The sequence below is a fragment of the Nelumbo lutea genome, chromosome 2, assembly GCF_056320005.1.
Source record: "Nelumbo lutea isolate HS-2025 chromosome 2, American lotus-T2T, whole genome shotgun sequence".
NCBI lineage: Eukaryota > Viridiplantae > Streptophyta > Magnoliopsida > Proteales > Nelumbonaceae > Nelumbo > Nelumbo lutea.
Genome location: NC_142685.1, coordinates 55,959,220 through 55,974,862, shown reverse-complemented (window position 1 = coordinate 55,974,862; position 15,643 = coordinate 55,959,220). Strand labels below are relative to the sequence as shown.

At 35.1% G+C, this 15,643-nt stretch overlaps 1 protein-coding gene across 3 annotated transcripts in view; it reads left to right on the top strand.

Annotated features, from left to right (window-relative positions):
- LOC148870855 (ABC transporter G family member 28-like) overlaps positions 1-1,414 on the top strand; it is a 139,195-nt gene extending 137,781 nt beyond the window's left edge. For all 3 annotated transcript variants that reach the window (XM_088973785.1, XM_088973784.1, XM_088973786.1), the window contains one exon: positions 1,009-1,414. In XM_088973785.1, the coding sequence (XP_088829911.1) occupies positions 1,009-1,165 (157 nt within the window). In that variant the 3' untranslated portion in view covers positions 1,166-1,414. The remainder of the gene's footprint in view (positions 1-1,008) is intronic.
- The last annotated feature ends 14,229 nt before the right edge of the window (positions 1,415-15,643 follow it).

The following is a 15,643-nucleotide window of genomic DNA, read 5'->3' as shown; positions in this document are numbered from 1 at the left end:
TTAAAAATATTGTGGAACTTGGATAAAGGAGTCTTCTTTGATAAGAAAATTTGGGTAATTTATTAATTAAAGGAGGGTCAAACCACAAATACAAGATTGTCATACAACAAAAAGAATGAGATACTATAAATAGTCACATATCATGAGCTGATAACTACACATATCTGTGGAATAGAAACTCCTATTTCACTCTCCCTACAACTCCCAAATTTTACAAAAGGAACATGTTCCGAAAGAAAATGATCCCAAGCACCAAACAGATAGAATGCTAAAACATGAGAACTCCCATGTAATTCATTTGTCTATACTGTACACCCATTATATCTCCAAGCGAAGGAAGAAAATCTAAACATCTCTGGTCATACATGTTCTTCATGTTATACATAAAGAAAGATGCATCTCAATTTCTTCATGTCATACATAATGCATCTGCCCAGCATATGCATGTTAGTTTGCTTCTTTCTTTATTTGCTTCATTCTTTCTGATACTGCAATCATGGTACAACCTCTGATCTTCATATAGTCCTCCCTGTGTCCGTCATGTCAGAGCTGCCTCCTTGTAGCTCCTACTCTCAAGTTAGATGTGTTTTAGTGCAAATATCAAAATGGATGAAATGCCTAAATATGAAAACATTACAATTTACAAGATATGGGTGGAAAATGTTTCACCACTGGATGAAAGTTGCTTGGTGTGAATTGGAGTCTTTTAAAGAAGGTGAATGCCATAAAGGGTGTTGATTTGAAGTAGTTACAGATGACCTTGAGGACTTCTCATTTAACAGAAACAAAGCAGCAGGGGCACATTTTTGTCACAAAATCCCCCCCCCCCCTTCCCCACATTGTTCTGACCCATCAAAAAGAAAATGCTCTCGATAACCTGCTTGGATTTTGTTAGCATTCACTTTGCAAACAAAGTAGGTAATGTGTAAAAAATCAATGATTTCATCGGGTTGCATGGTTCCAACACACTACTAAACTCTCCATTACCTTGGTTTCTGTTGTCTCCAGGTATTCTGGAGTGTGGCTGATAACTCGATGTGGTTCACTTCTGAAGAGTGAGTATGATGTTCATGATTGGAATCTCTGTCTAGTTATCCTTATCCTCTATGGTATAGTTAGTCGTGCTATAGCTTTCTGCTGTATGATTACCTTCCAAAAAAAATAAGTCAGAATTATCATTCTTTTGCCGTTTTTTTTTTCATTTTTTGTACAAAATTGAAAAAGGTTCACCTTTGTAACCAAGTTGGAATCAGTAGTTAAACATGGCATACGGTATTAAAAATTTTAAATCAGTGGAAAAACATGATGGACAAAATTATGTTAACTACATCCTGATTCAATTAGCATTGTATTTAGGATTCAACGGACATGAACAGTTAATAAAGGTAGCACGTCCAATTTAGGTTTTGTTTCATTTCTTTGCACTCCGTGTGAATCTAGTGGTAAGTGGTTTATGGAAGTTCTTTTTTTTGTTTTTTGATGAATAACAGAATGATTAAAGCCAAAAGAGATACAACAAGGGTAGCCTTGGTTACCCCTGTAAAGCAGAACAAACAAACAAACACCCAACTTTACTTTGATAATTACATCTGAGCCCAGAAACAAGTTTCCTTGAACACCCCCTGTTTTGCTAACTGATCTGCCATGTTGTTAGCCGATCTTGGAATCCATTGAAAGGCCACTTGCATACCATCTGTAAATCTTTTAATCTTCTTGAGTTCTTTTCTAAAAGACCACGGAGCTTGCTCTTTTTTAACTTGTACCAATATCACTTGTTGCCTATTTCCTGTGGATGTGAAACCTTTACTTTTCTGTGGCTCTTGGATATGGAATGTACTTACCAATTGAATCCATACGGTGTTCAATGTGCATTTTTGCATGAGGTTTTTTAATAGATAATGAAAGCGTCGTGACTATTGTAGCCATGCAGGCGTTCTTTGCATTATATTTATGAGTAGCCTTGCAGAGCTATAAATTGATTTTAGAAGGTGAATACTTAGACATGGAAGATATATATGTAGGGGGGCGTTCTCCAACTTAAATTGTTTTTCATGTTGCCAATTTCAAAAACAAATCAAAGCCATCTGGTTTAAAAGCAGATCGTTTCTCAAAACTAAAACACAGAAAACATGTTCTTGATTATGTATATGTTTTTGGTTTTCGAAAGTTTGAAGAGTGACAATTTGTTTTTGCTTTATAAACATGGTTTGAAAAAACAAATAACAAAACCATCTTTCAAAATAAAAACAAAGTTAGCAAACATGTTCTTTGCTGATGTGGCAATTTTGAAAACAAACGGAAACAAAAACGTTCACATTTTTTAACAAAAGGACATATAAATAAAATGAAGCAAAGAAATGGCCGATATCTATTGCGAGGTATTGAATGCTGCAAATAAACTGAGTATTCTACTAGCTACCTGAGCGTCATCATGTTCATTAGCCGAAATTGTTCACTACTAAGGTGCATGTAATCTATAACAAGGTCATTAGATTTGTGTATATGGCTTTGTTCATTTTTAAAAAAGATTTACTTTACTTATCCAGACAAGTGTTATTGTTTCATTAGATTTTTAGAAAGTTATTAACCTTGTAAGTTTACTTACCCGGATAATAAGTTACTTAGGAAACACTTACCCAAGTTAGTGAACTTATTAGTGTTCTTTTGATTCCCAAGTAAAAAGCCATTGTTAAAATAGGCAAAATTGTCTCAACACGTTTTGTCAACTTCCCCCCAAGGGAAGTTACTCCCTCGTAAATGATACCCAGGGAAAGTGGTTTGTCCATGGGCCTCATGCAAATCCGAAAAACAAACATGAGAAAAATGGTCAATGGGAATCACAGTGCCACTAATCAACCCCCCCGCTCCCTCTTCAGAATCCGAAGAATGAACAGGGCCTAAACAGCTGATCCATTAAACCACCCAACTTGGCCAATGGTTTCCAGTTTAATAATAAAAAAAATCAAAATTATTTTTTAAACTAAAATAACAAAAATGTTAAATATAAAAAAAGAAACATGTTAGAAGCAATGGTTGAGAGTTGACTAAAAAAATCAAAATTATTCTATATATTACTGATCCATCATCTATCTTTACCCTAATATGTTAATCTAAAGGCTAAGATTTTAAATACATATTAAAAATAACTCAATCATTTGAACCGTTCAATCTGGGCGATCAACTGTTGACCCAAAAACTGGTGGATAATCTGTCTCCATATCGACTTTTAGAACCTTGTTAAAACATGTGGCTGTCGTCATCCCAAAGATACCTGAAGTTGGAGAGTTTGGATCTCCTGCTCACAAATTCTGCCCACGTCTACCCACATGACATCAGAGCCACATATGGAGAACATCTCATCCTCCTACATGGTATTATGTAGGGGAAGATGTTCCCAATTCATGGGGATAGTATGTTGTGAATAGACGTGATCAGAATTTTCGTGGACAGGAGATCCGGAGTCGAAGTTGGGTCAAATTCTCTTTGACGTGCTAACTAACATTAACTCGTTAAGAATTAGGGGGAACGATACTGGTAAAGTTAAAGGATTTGCAGCTACCTATTAGAAACTGGCATTGATAGTGTGTTAACATTAACTCATTATCATATCATATCGATGGGCCATGGAAACATTAAACGAGTTATGGGATTCTGATGTTTTCAAATGTCAAAAGAACTTTTTATAATCCCCTTAAAAATCTGAAACAAAAATAAATAAACAAAGTATATTTATTTGTTGGCCCATTCATGTGTACGATCCACCTATTGGTCAGTGGTCACCTGAAACGTGTACAATCCACCTATTCATGTGTATCGGGTGTATCAATATATGGAACCTTTTAAAGCCTAAGGCTGAGTTTGGAAAGAGTACAAATGCAAATATGTAGAGTGAAAAACCTTATATTTTGTATGTATTTAAGTTTTACATATTTGCATTTGTAGGACAACTCATCTTTGGGAAATTTTCACTGTTTTTGTAAATTGCCTTGTATTAGAATCGAATGCTCCTAATCACATACCCAAAGGCCCAAATGATAAATCTTGCCCCCTCACTCCTCCATTGCCATTTCAGAGGGCATTCCTGTAGTGGCTTTTGGCTTTTGTGAGGTGGATTCTACCCAGACAGTCTACAAGCAGTGTTTGGTTTAAAACCCAGAAAAGCTTAAATTTGCTATCCTTAAGCCAAAAAAGAGAGGCTTTTCATTAAATTTTCTTTTAGTGGTTTCTCCAACATTGAACTGCTTCAAATCATCCTAAATAAGCTATTTAAAGAGGTTGAAGTAGATAACCCTCCAAATGACGGACGGACATCTGATTTGTACTCTCCATACTGTTTTTTACCAAGCAAGCATAGCTTATAGATTGTATGTGCAGAGCCCAACCTCAGAACGTCAGAAACCATTGTACTTCAAATGGCCAACTTAAGCCGCTGCGCCAAATAATTAGCTGATGAAAAACTTATTGCCCATGTGTCTAAAGTTAAGTTATCCACAAGTGCTTCATTGGAAGTCCTTTCAATCTTATTGAGGGCTGATCTGAAGATTTAGCTAATCTGATTCAGCTGCTTTGGAGCGATTGGATAAGCCATTCAAAGAAGCTGAAGCAAACAGCCTTTATGAAGCATAGATTATAGGCCCACAACCATTCAAGCTCAGTGTAGAACCCAGGTATTTTATCATTGGTGTAGGGCATTATCATTGGTCTCACATCCTTAGTACACAACATTCAGCTAATCCAAATTATTTACCAACAGCTGATTTCGGAAGCATAAATTATAGACTGTTGGTGTGGGACCAACCTTAGAAATCCTCCCAAACAGTCACTGTGATTTATTAACAGGAGATTTAAGCTCAGTTTGGAAGGAGTACAAATACAAATATGCAAGGTGCAAAACCTTGTGTTTTGAATGTATTTGTATTTGTATTTGTATTTGTTTCTTTCCAAAATAAGTCTTTTTGGAAGGAGTAGAAATACAAATATGTAGAGTGCAAAACCTTGTATTTTGTATATATATGCATTATACGTAATTGTATTTGTACTCTTTCCAAACTGAGCTAGGTTTAATTTAGGAAGAGTACAAATACAAATATGTATGGTGCAAATAAAAAGTTTAGAAATGTTGTTTCCAAAGGTGCAAATATGAATATATACGGTTCAAAGCCTTGTATTTTGTATTTCAAAACCTATATTTGCACCATGGTTTTCAAACCGCCACTAACCCCGGACAGTTGAATTGTTTGGCCTCAAAACCATCCAGGCAACTGGTTCTGTTTTACCCCAAAGCCGGTCTTTGGCCAAAAATCATTGAATCAGTCAACAACTCATTGATCCAAGCGGTCGAGTCATCGACCCATCAACCCCTTCAACGGTTTTTGACCATTTTTTTATTTTTTTTTATTTTTTGGCAGAACAAGCCATCATGTTTGAACCGAATAGTTAAACTGTTGACCCAAAAACTGGTGGCCAAAACTGTTTCATTTCTGGGTCATTTTTTAAAACCATGATTTGCACTGTTCATATTTGTATTTGTACTCTTCCCAAGCTGAGCCATAGTGCTTTTGCTACATTTTTTGTAATTTTAATGTTGATTATAAAACCAAAGAAGAGAAGGCATTGGTGATTAGTATTGATATTGACAATCTTCTTCTTTTTTTCACTTTTTTCATGGCAAACCCATTAATTTCATTTGCGACATCATCATCATCATCCATGCCTTATCCCAACTATATGGGGTTGCCTGCATAAATCTTGTTTTGCCAATCCAATCTATTTAATTTCATTCACCAATCATTACAGTCAAAAATAAATAAAAGGATCATTTACTAAGACACCCTTTAGTAAACCATATTAACTAAAACATCCTCTAATAGTTTGCATTTTAGTAAGACATTCCTCATAGGTTTCACCCAATTTACTTATTGTTTTGTCCCTCAAACAAAAATGCAAATTGACAATTGATATCCTTACAGGTTGTTTGATCGAAATAATCAATTTCATCCTTGATAATTTTGCTCATCTTTTCATATTTTTAATGAAGTCGAGAATGGGCGAACACCGAATCCTTTCTGGTTTACTATTCAAAACTTTATGAGCAGTGGTGGATCTACGTAGAAGCCAGTGTCATGAGCAATTGCCCCTATTGAGATTTAAAAATGGTTTATATGTATATGAAGAAATTAAATTTTTTTACAATTGCCCCCACTTAAGTAAAATAATAGGGCGTCAAATAAAATTTGACTTCTTAAATGAGGTATTTTTTTTTCATGACTTTAAAAGGCCTAAGAGGTGAGGCCAGAAGTGTGCCCCCACTAATCAAAGGTCTTGGATCCACCACTGTTTATGAGTAGAGTTGGAGCAGTCCATTGAAACTCTTGCTTGATAGGAATCACTACAAACCTTGGATCGAAGAGGAAGAGACATTGTTTGAAGATGAGGAAAACCCTCTCCAGTCTCGAATTCAAAACCTTACCAACAAAGTGGTACATGCTTGATTGGAGCAGTCCATTGAAACTCTTGCTTGATAGGAACCACTACAAACCCTTGATCAAAGAGGAAGAGACATTGTTTGAAGATGAGGAAAACCCTCTCCAGTCTCGAATTCAAAACCTTACCAACAAAGTGGTACATGCTTGATTAACTAGACCACTTAAAGTTAGAGCTATTGGTATTGTTGGAATGCTGATGGAAATATTCCAATCTTAAAAGGTGGTACATTCTGCTTTTCCAAATGCACAGGTTGCATGTTAGATAACTGAAGAACATCGAGAGAACATCTCCCATTAACAACTTTAGGAGATATTCCTAATACACACTAAGATGTACATGTGGGGGGCCCTCTGTGGGGCGTAGATTTGATATCGAAAAAATTTAGGGAAATTTAGGCCATGTTTGGTTCACTGCTCTAGGCCTCATTCATTTAATTCTTGCTCATTCTAGGCAAGAATGGGCAAGAATGAATGACCTTAGAGTGTTTGGTTACAAAATTCTTGCCATGAACCACATTCTTTTTAGAATGAAAAATCAGCTCCATAGCACAAAAATTGAGTACCCTACAACATGAAAAATAATCATGCCCCATCTTGCTCGCCTACAAAACTTCTACCATAGATGTTTACTTTTGAAAAAGCACTTTTATAAAAGTACTTTTACATGAAAGCACTTTTATAAAAGTAAATTTATGAAAAGGTACTTTGTGAAAGTAAAGTACTTTTATGAAATCACTTTTATAAAAGTACTTTTTCCATTAAAGCACTTCATGAAAGCACTTTAATAAAAAGACTTTTACAAAAGCACTTTTATAAAAACACTTTTATAAAAACACTTTTATGAAAGTACTTTTATGAAAACACTTTTAGGAAAGTACTTTTATGAAAGCACTTTTACGAAAGAACTTTTATAAAAGTACTTTTATAAAACATCTATGCCAACTGGTAAACATTTACGGTTGATCATCCACTAATAAACATCTATGCTAACAGTTTTGGAGACCTAAGCTGGAGGTTTATGAATACCAGTACAGTTTTTTTAAGAATGAAAATGAGCAACATATGACACTTGTCAGTTTGAAAAAAAAATCATTCTTAGGAAAAAAGTGTTTGGTTTATAACAATATTTTCTCATTTTACCAATTTTTACTCATTATTGTCCATGTTAGAATTTTATCTCTTCAGTAAGAATGAGAATTGAACCAAACATGGCCTTAGAGTTCAGTTCACCTCAAGGATTTTTATTAGGTTTTTGGATTTTATTTATCATCAACTCCAACTCTAACTCACTACCCCCATGAATTTTGGTTCATTCCTCCACATGTTAATGTTCCAACTGTGCTAAAGTTTATGGGTGGAGTGAACAATAAAGCCCTAAAAATTCTATTGCCTTTTGGTAAAATGACATAATTTTGTGGATGTGCACCTCTATATCTAGATGTGTGCAAGTTTCCAGAGTGAGCCATGAATACATGCATTTCCTATATTCATATTCGCTAAGAAGGCAATGGAACAATGGACTGGTTGGCAAATAGAGGTGTGGACAGAGAGGAAGAAGGCTAGAGAGGCAAACAAATAAATACAATTGCATGGGAAAGAGTAGGGTTGGCGGGTAGCAGGGGCAGACCCATGTGAACCATGGCGGTGCTTCATAGTGTCACCCTGGATACGAGCTGGGACTTGGGAGGATTGCAATCAAGATAGGATATCAGCTGCTAAATAACAAACCCCATTTGAATCAATAGAAGAAGGAAGAGGAGAATGAGGAGGGTTTTCTACTTTTCTTACTCCAAGGTCATGTTCACTTTTCGGTAAGTTACTCGGATAAATGCAATTACCTAGGTAAGCTTTTTTCTGGGAAGCACTTAACCGGGTAAGTGCATTCACCCATGTTCTTTTATTTCCCATGTAAATAAGGCAATGCCCATTTTACCCATAAAAAAAATATTATTAAAAGGGGCACTTTTGTCCCATTCAAATATTGGCAACTTTTCCCCCATGTGAGAAAATTATTTATCCACCTAAGATATGATACCTAGGAAAACAAACTTTCCTCGATCCCCACATAAATCTGAAAAAAGGAACATGAGATTCTTGGTTCACTCAAAATCCAAAAAAAAAAAGAATGCCCCCCAAATCTCCAATCATCATATGGGACTTGCTAGGGGCATTTTTTGGGATGAAAAACCCCTATTAAGTAAACTGGATGTCTACAGGGGTGTCATAGTAATGTGCAAACTACAAGGGCAATACGATGAATTATAGGGAGAAAAAAACAAATGATGTTTTTGTTGCATGTAAAATCATGTATTGATGGCCCCCATTAATTCCATTATCAAATGATTAGGACAACCAAAAGGAGCATTAGTAAGGGTAGTTAAATAACATGCTTTTGTTTTGTTTTTGAAAGGGGTTGTTCAACATCAATATAATTTTGTTTATTTTTGTTTTCAAAAACAAAACCAACCATGTTGATTAATGTTAAAGCCAAACTTAAAAATTTGCTGCAATTGTGTTAGTGAATTTTTGTGAAACTCCTTGAGAACTTGAAGTAGCAGAAAGCATAAAGAAAGAAGATAATTATCCTCTTCCCAAAACAGCCTTGATTCCACAAGGGGAAATATATGAAATCTTAAAGAAAGTTATATTCAATTCATTGAATTCGAGCTTGTACAATGACCAATTTATAAGCAATTTCCTACTTTTTTTGAAAATAGTAAAATTACCAAAAATAGTAAGTCTTCTAATTGGACTCAAACTCTCTAAAACATAATAATTTATTGAAAAGGCTCCCTAAAAATTCAAATTTAAAATATGCTAAAGCAGCAGAGATATACAAACTTACTATAAAAAACGTTTCTAGGAAAGTCCACTTTTAAATTGATTTGTTAGTACTTAGTACTCATTGAGACAATCGTGTTGACATGTTATATGTTGAAAACAGATGTCCAAGTCAAAGGCTATGGCCATTTGAAGTTTCATAGTCTATTTTCTTATTTTCTTATTATTCTTGGACTTCTAAAACTTTTTCGGCAACTTGTTCTGCATTAGTACTTTCCTTTAACTTTCTATTTTTCTCCTATTTTCTAACTGAATCTTAATAAAATGAACGTAAAAGAAATGATTCCCAATCCACACCTTCCTTTTCAATGTACTGAACTTGCAATGTGATGCTGATGGGGTAGAATTTAATTAATGATAATCCTCTGACAAGAAATGTGTTCCTTTTTTCAAAGATGCCCTAACCTTGATTAGACCTATTCACAGGCTGGGCCCATGAACATTTTACATTGCTTTAGGCAAGGCCCGATTAAATTTTGGCTAAAGTTAAACCCAAGCTTGGCCCATGAATCGGTCTAATTTCAATGACTACAAAATAACAGCCATGAACATCATTTTGGAGCAATCATCCAATTACTATTTCACATTTTATGGTAATAAGTATTGTTGAATAATAGTAAAGCATCCATTCTAAGTCAATATAATTCCAATGGCTACATTCTAAAACCATGCTTGCTTGCAACAATAAATATTTTAGAAGTACAAATTTATCATCATATATTCCTTGAGATAAACAAAAATTTAGCTATTTATAGCTATATTTATTGTAAGATACAGACTAAGAAAATACACATGGTCCAACAAAAAGTAAGGCAATTCAACCACTCCCTATCCTCCCCAAAAGACTTTGGGAGGTGTTTGCCAACTTAGTAAATGTTTACTTAGCTGGGTCGGTGGCATCATACCAACTTTTTACATGTCCTGGAGTGGTCCCAACTTACATAAAGCTTATTAGCATTCTCCATCCTCAAGGAGACCGAATCAGCCCCCCCCCCCCCACAACGTCCCACAATACATCCCCGCTGTGTATTGGGAACATCTTCCGATGATAATATCAGGAATGTTGATGCCATCATCGGGAGATGCTCCCAATACACAATGGGGATGTGTTGTGGGATGTTGTGGGTGGCGGTCTTGTGGGGGGCTGATTTGAGCTCTTCCTTGAGTTGAAGAGAATCCAATCTCATATTCAAATCATCATTTAAATGATCACCCTCCTCCTATACCAAGTGTTTAACATTGAAGACATCATAGATACAAATATGGCTAGGTAACTTGAGTATGTAAGCATTTTCGTTGATGATTTCAACTATCTCACACGGTCCAATCTTCTTTGGTGCTAGTTTCCACACTATTTAACCAGTAAACAATCTTCTACTAAAATGGTCCAATCTTATTTGGAATTGGTTGCTTTTAACTTACCATAGACTTCTTTTTTATTCTTAAGCTTTTATATGAAAATCATCAGCCTTGTCATGAACTTGGCCCATCCATGTATTTGTAGCAAGATCGAGAACGCTACAAGGGATTGGATCCATATACAACCTCAAATGAATTATATCTAATGCTCCTATTTTTTGACCTATTGTAAGTAAACTCAACTTGTGCTAATAAGAGATCCCACTGACCATCTAATTAAGGATAGTATGACCTACTAAACTGTAATGGGCATGGTTTTCAAAACCCGACCAGACCAAACGGATGGACTAGAAAAATTGGAAACCGGTTCCATTTTACCCCATAATCATCTTTTTTGGCTAAAAACCGTTGATTTAGTTAGTAAACCACTGACCCGGGTCGTCAAACAGTTCAAACCGTCCAACGGTTGTTGGCCATTTTTTTTATTTCTTTTGTTAGAATGGGTTGCTCGTTCGGTTTGAATGGTCAAGTCGTTCAACCTGGGAACTGGACCCCTGAACAGTTTGTTGTCTGGTTTGGTTTTAAAAACCTTGGTAATGGGGTACTCATTAGCCTCCAAAGGCTCCTCCAGAAGTGAGATATAGACTTAGAGTCTCTGTTTGAAGTAATTGAAGATGGTGAAGCATGGAGTTTGGCAATCTCCTAGAGGAATAAGCTATCAAATAACGAGACATCCATGGTCACCCTATAAGCCACCAAGTGAGTTATCTTTCAAAAAAGTAATATACTACCACCATCATGGAGTCTACTTGCCACTATAAATGTGGAAAACTGAGTAAAAAAACCATAGAAATATACACCCAAGGTTCTCTAGGAACCGGAAGTGGCATGTGTAGTCTTACATTGATCACTACCCCCTTAGATACTTGGCAAGTTGGCATGTGTAACAACATTCCACAAACCCAATGATGTCTCTTATCATCTTGGGCTAAAAAGTAATTTATTGAGACAAGATGGATCATTTTGTCTCATTCAAAATGTCTCTCATTGTGTAGTTCTTGGGCCATTCTTAGTCACCATGAGCAATCAAGTACACAAAGGTGGGTTCCATTTAAGAGAAAGCCATCATGTACTACAAAATTTTTCTTGATACTAATTTCTACATCACCCATGATGCTGAAAAAATAAACGTTAATGAAAAATAATTCACATAAAGTATCAAACCCTAGATATTTATGCTTAAAATGGGGAATAACATGGCTCTCCTTCGTTAATACATCCATAACTTGATTTCATGCACCAGACTTGTGTTTTAGCACAAATGTGTATGCTTAGAGATATGTTACCCATTTCCCGTGCCTTGCATTCATTTCTATTATCCTCCAATATGCTTAAGTGCCTCATGACCCAAGTATAAGATAAACTCTTTGTAGATGAGATAACATCACCAACACGAAAGTGCATGCACCACTGCATAGACTTGTACATCATAAGTTGAGTAGTTGAGGCATAATCTACTTAGCTTTTAACTTTAGTAGGCTATGATTTGACAACCTTGGTTGAGAACAACAATGATTCCAACTTTATAAGCATCACATAAATTTCAAAGGGTGGTTCAAATTTTGGAAGTGCTAGTACGGGTGTAGTTGTCAATTACGCCTTAATCTCAACAAATGCTCTTTTCGCTTCAACTATGAACACAAAGTTGGTTTTTGGTCTTCATACAATATGTATATGGTGCAATAATAGTGCTAAAGATGCATTTTTTCATGGTTGCATAAAGTTGCTCCCTACACACGATCATGAATATATCTTGAAGATGCAACAAGTGAGAATTCATATCAGTGCTATATATGAGTATCATTAAAGTATACTACAACACATTGGTCAATAAAAGGCTTGAAAACCTGGTTCATGACCCCATGAATGTGCTTAATACATTAAACAAACTGAAAAAAAATGTGCATTAGACAACACCCTTTAAAATGTGAAGGTATATGATCAAATTTATGTAATATCAATCTCTTTGTGGTATGGTTAGCGGACCTCACATATATGCACCAAAAAAAGGTGGAACAAGTTGATCATGGAGCATTTCGATTGTTATTAAAAACAAATTTCTGTTAAAAAAATGGGTATGTATATATATTGGTTGCTTTATTAAGAATTCAAGATTATGTTTAAGAAACCCCAATGGATGGGCTTAAAAAATGATACATGAACAAATAATGTATAATTTCATAATTCCTTGTTTTAAATAAATTAAAATAAGTAGGGACATTTTTTCATTTCATTCCTTCTTGGCCATATTAACATATCCATGAGATAAAATATTTACATACCATTTGTTGCAAAGTAGGGTTGCAAGCCAAGTGGACTAGATTTTAGCTCAACCTATGCCCAACCCTAAGAATTAAGGGTGCTCATGGTTCAGTCAACCGAATTGTGGGACTATTTTTGAAATCAAATGGGTATTATTGGTTTTCCAAAAACCAGTAATACAGAAACCGAACCGAAGCTAATTGGTTAACCGGTTAACCATCAATTTCGTTCATTGGTTTTTTGGTTTTTTATATTTATAGTATATATTATAAATAAATATATAAATATATTAAAAAAATAATAAATAATATATTATATTATAAGTACATATATTTATATAGAATGCATATTTATTAATTTTTAATATATAAAAATGTAAAATATAAAAAATATATAATATATGTGTATCGGTTGGTTTGGTTAACCATTGGTTTTCTATATTGGTTAACTGAAATCGAACTAATACCTTTGGTTTATTAAAAGTATAGAACCAAAACCAAACTGATCAGTTTGGTTAACTGGAATTTTTGGTTCGGTTAGTTTTTCGGTTTTTCTTGCTCACCCCTACTAAGAATCTGACATTAAGGCCTGAGCCCAGACCGAGCTGGAGGTTAAGTCAAACTTGTCCAAATTGAGCTTAGCCTACATTGAAAATTGGAAATTTATGCATTTGGGTTAGGCTTAGGCTTGAACCAAGTTTGAATTGGTTAGTCAACTAAGGGTTCGTTCAGTTCATGGTCGGAATCGGAATCGGAATCGAAATTGGAATGGTATATTCCCATAGTTTGTTTGGTTTAGAGTTTAAACATGAATCGAAATGGGAATTGAAATCAGCTGGAATGAGATTTCATTCCCAATAGAGAGGGAGGGAATGGCCATTCCCTCAAATGGGGGAATGCCATTCCACCAAGAATGGGAATTGGATTCTGATTCTGTCCAATCAAACAGTTAAAAATGAAATGGTCCATTTTGATTCCAATTATAAACCCCTATTCCAACAAACCAAATGGAACCTAAAGTTTGACATAAATCATATATATATGCATATATGCAAGTATGTGTATATATCTGATATGTATGCAGCTGGGCTGGGTTTGAACTACTTAAGGACTAGGTCAAAGTTCATCCCAAAAAATAATTTAAATAAAAAAACTTGAACTTTTGAGCCCAAATCGAAATTAAAGGCCAAAAATTTAAGCCCATCCCATACAAAATTACAGGCTATGTCGGTTCAAGCTTGATTTGGACCGACCCAAGTTGCACCTGTACTGGAAGCTACATTTATTTCTCTATAAATTGGGTATTAACTTTTCCAAACTTCTTCAAGATGTCATATGTTCTTTTCTTTTTCCACAATTTATCTTAACATAAGTGGGAAGAATAATAAAGATATCATAGTAAAACAAACATAAAAAAGTTTCTCAAATATTTTGGGCCAAGAGCTTTTTCTACGTATTTTTATATTGAAACACACATAGCCTTAATTTAAAATATCATTAGGATTAAAATCCCCAATCACCCAATCACTTGCACGAGCTTACAAGTTACAAGAAATAAAAACAAATTTATATCAATGCAATAAAAAAACGACTAAGTATGCTTATAGTCTTTGGTTTGCTTTAATCATTTTCACATATTAAACAAGCTGACTGGACTGACAAAATATGATAACCATCAACTATAGAATTGAAATGTTTTAAATTTTAGGAAAAGTAGTTTTGGTTGCCCAACACAAACAAGACGCAAAAACCCATCAAAATTCCATACTATCAAACACAAGGAAGTTGGATGGTGACCTCGCCAACAATTTTTGACCTTCTTCTTTGGTGGGCACATTTTTTGAGATGAAAACTTATAAAAAAAGAAAATCATTCCTTTATAAAATTCTTTTAATAAGGTGCACCTTCTCTAAGAGATTGTTCCTTTTGGCAACCCATACGAGGGTATACCATTACTTATCTATTTGATTCTCTCTAACTTTTTTACCTAGAGAAGCTCAAATTCGCTACGTACAATGGGGATGCCATGTGTGGATTGGATATATATTATGTTGGAATGTGTTGGTACAATTTTTGTATGAACAGATCCAGTCCACATGTACCCAGAAATATCTCCCATAAATGGCAATTGTGATGTTCCCAATATGTGGTAGTGGTGTCTTGTCAGCTTATAGGTAGATCCAGACCTTAAGCTTCTACCCACAGTTGACACTGCCCCACGCATATATATACCCACGAGACACTATAATTGTACATTAGAATTTAGAATAAGAAATTAAAATCCAAATATGTATTTTCATCTTTTTACTCTCACTTGCATCTGCCTTTTTACTGCAATAATGAAGACAAATTTTATATGGTTAGCCATAAACAGAAAATGCAGAGCTTACAATAAGAATCATCATGATGATCTACGTATTTACCAATGCACGTCGATGCCACGCGTATAGAAAAGACCACGTATAAGGAATATTCTGTCAGTCCCTGTGGCTTATAAATTTTCCACGTGGTTATGATTGACACTCTTACGGGATCTGCTCCCAACTCAATCCGGACTCACTCTGAGTTGGGATCTGCTCCCAACTGAATCGGTCCAATTCGCTTCCAATATAATCAAACAATCTCGCCACGGCGGGG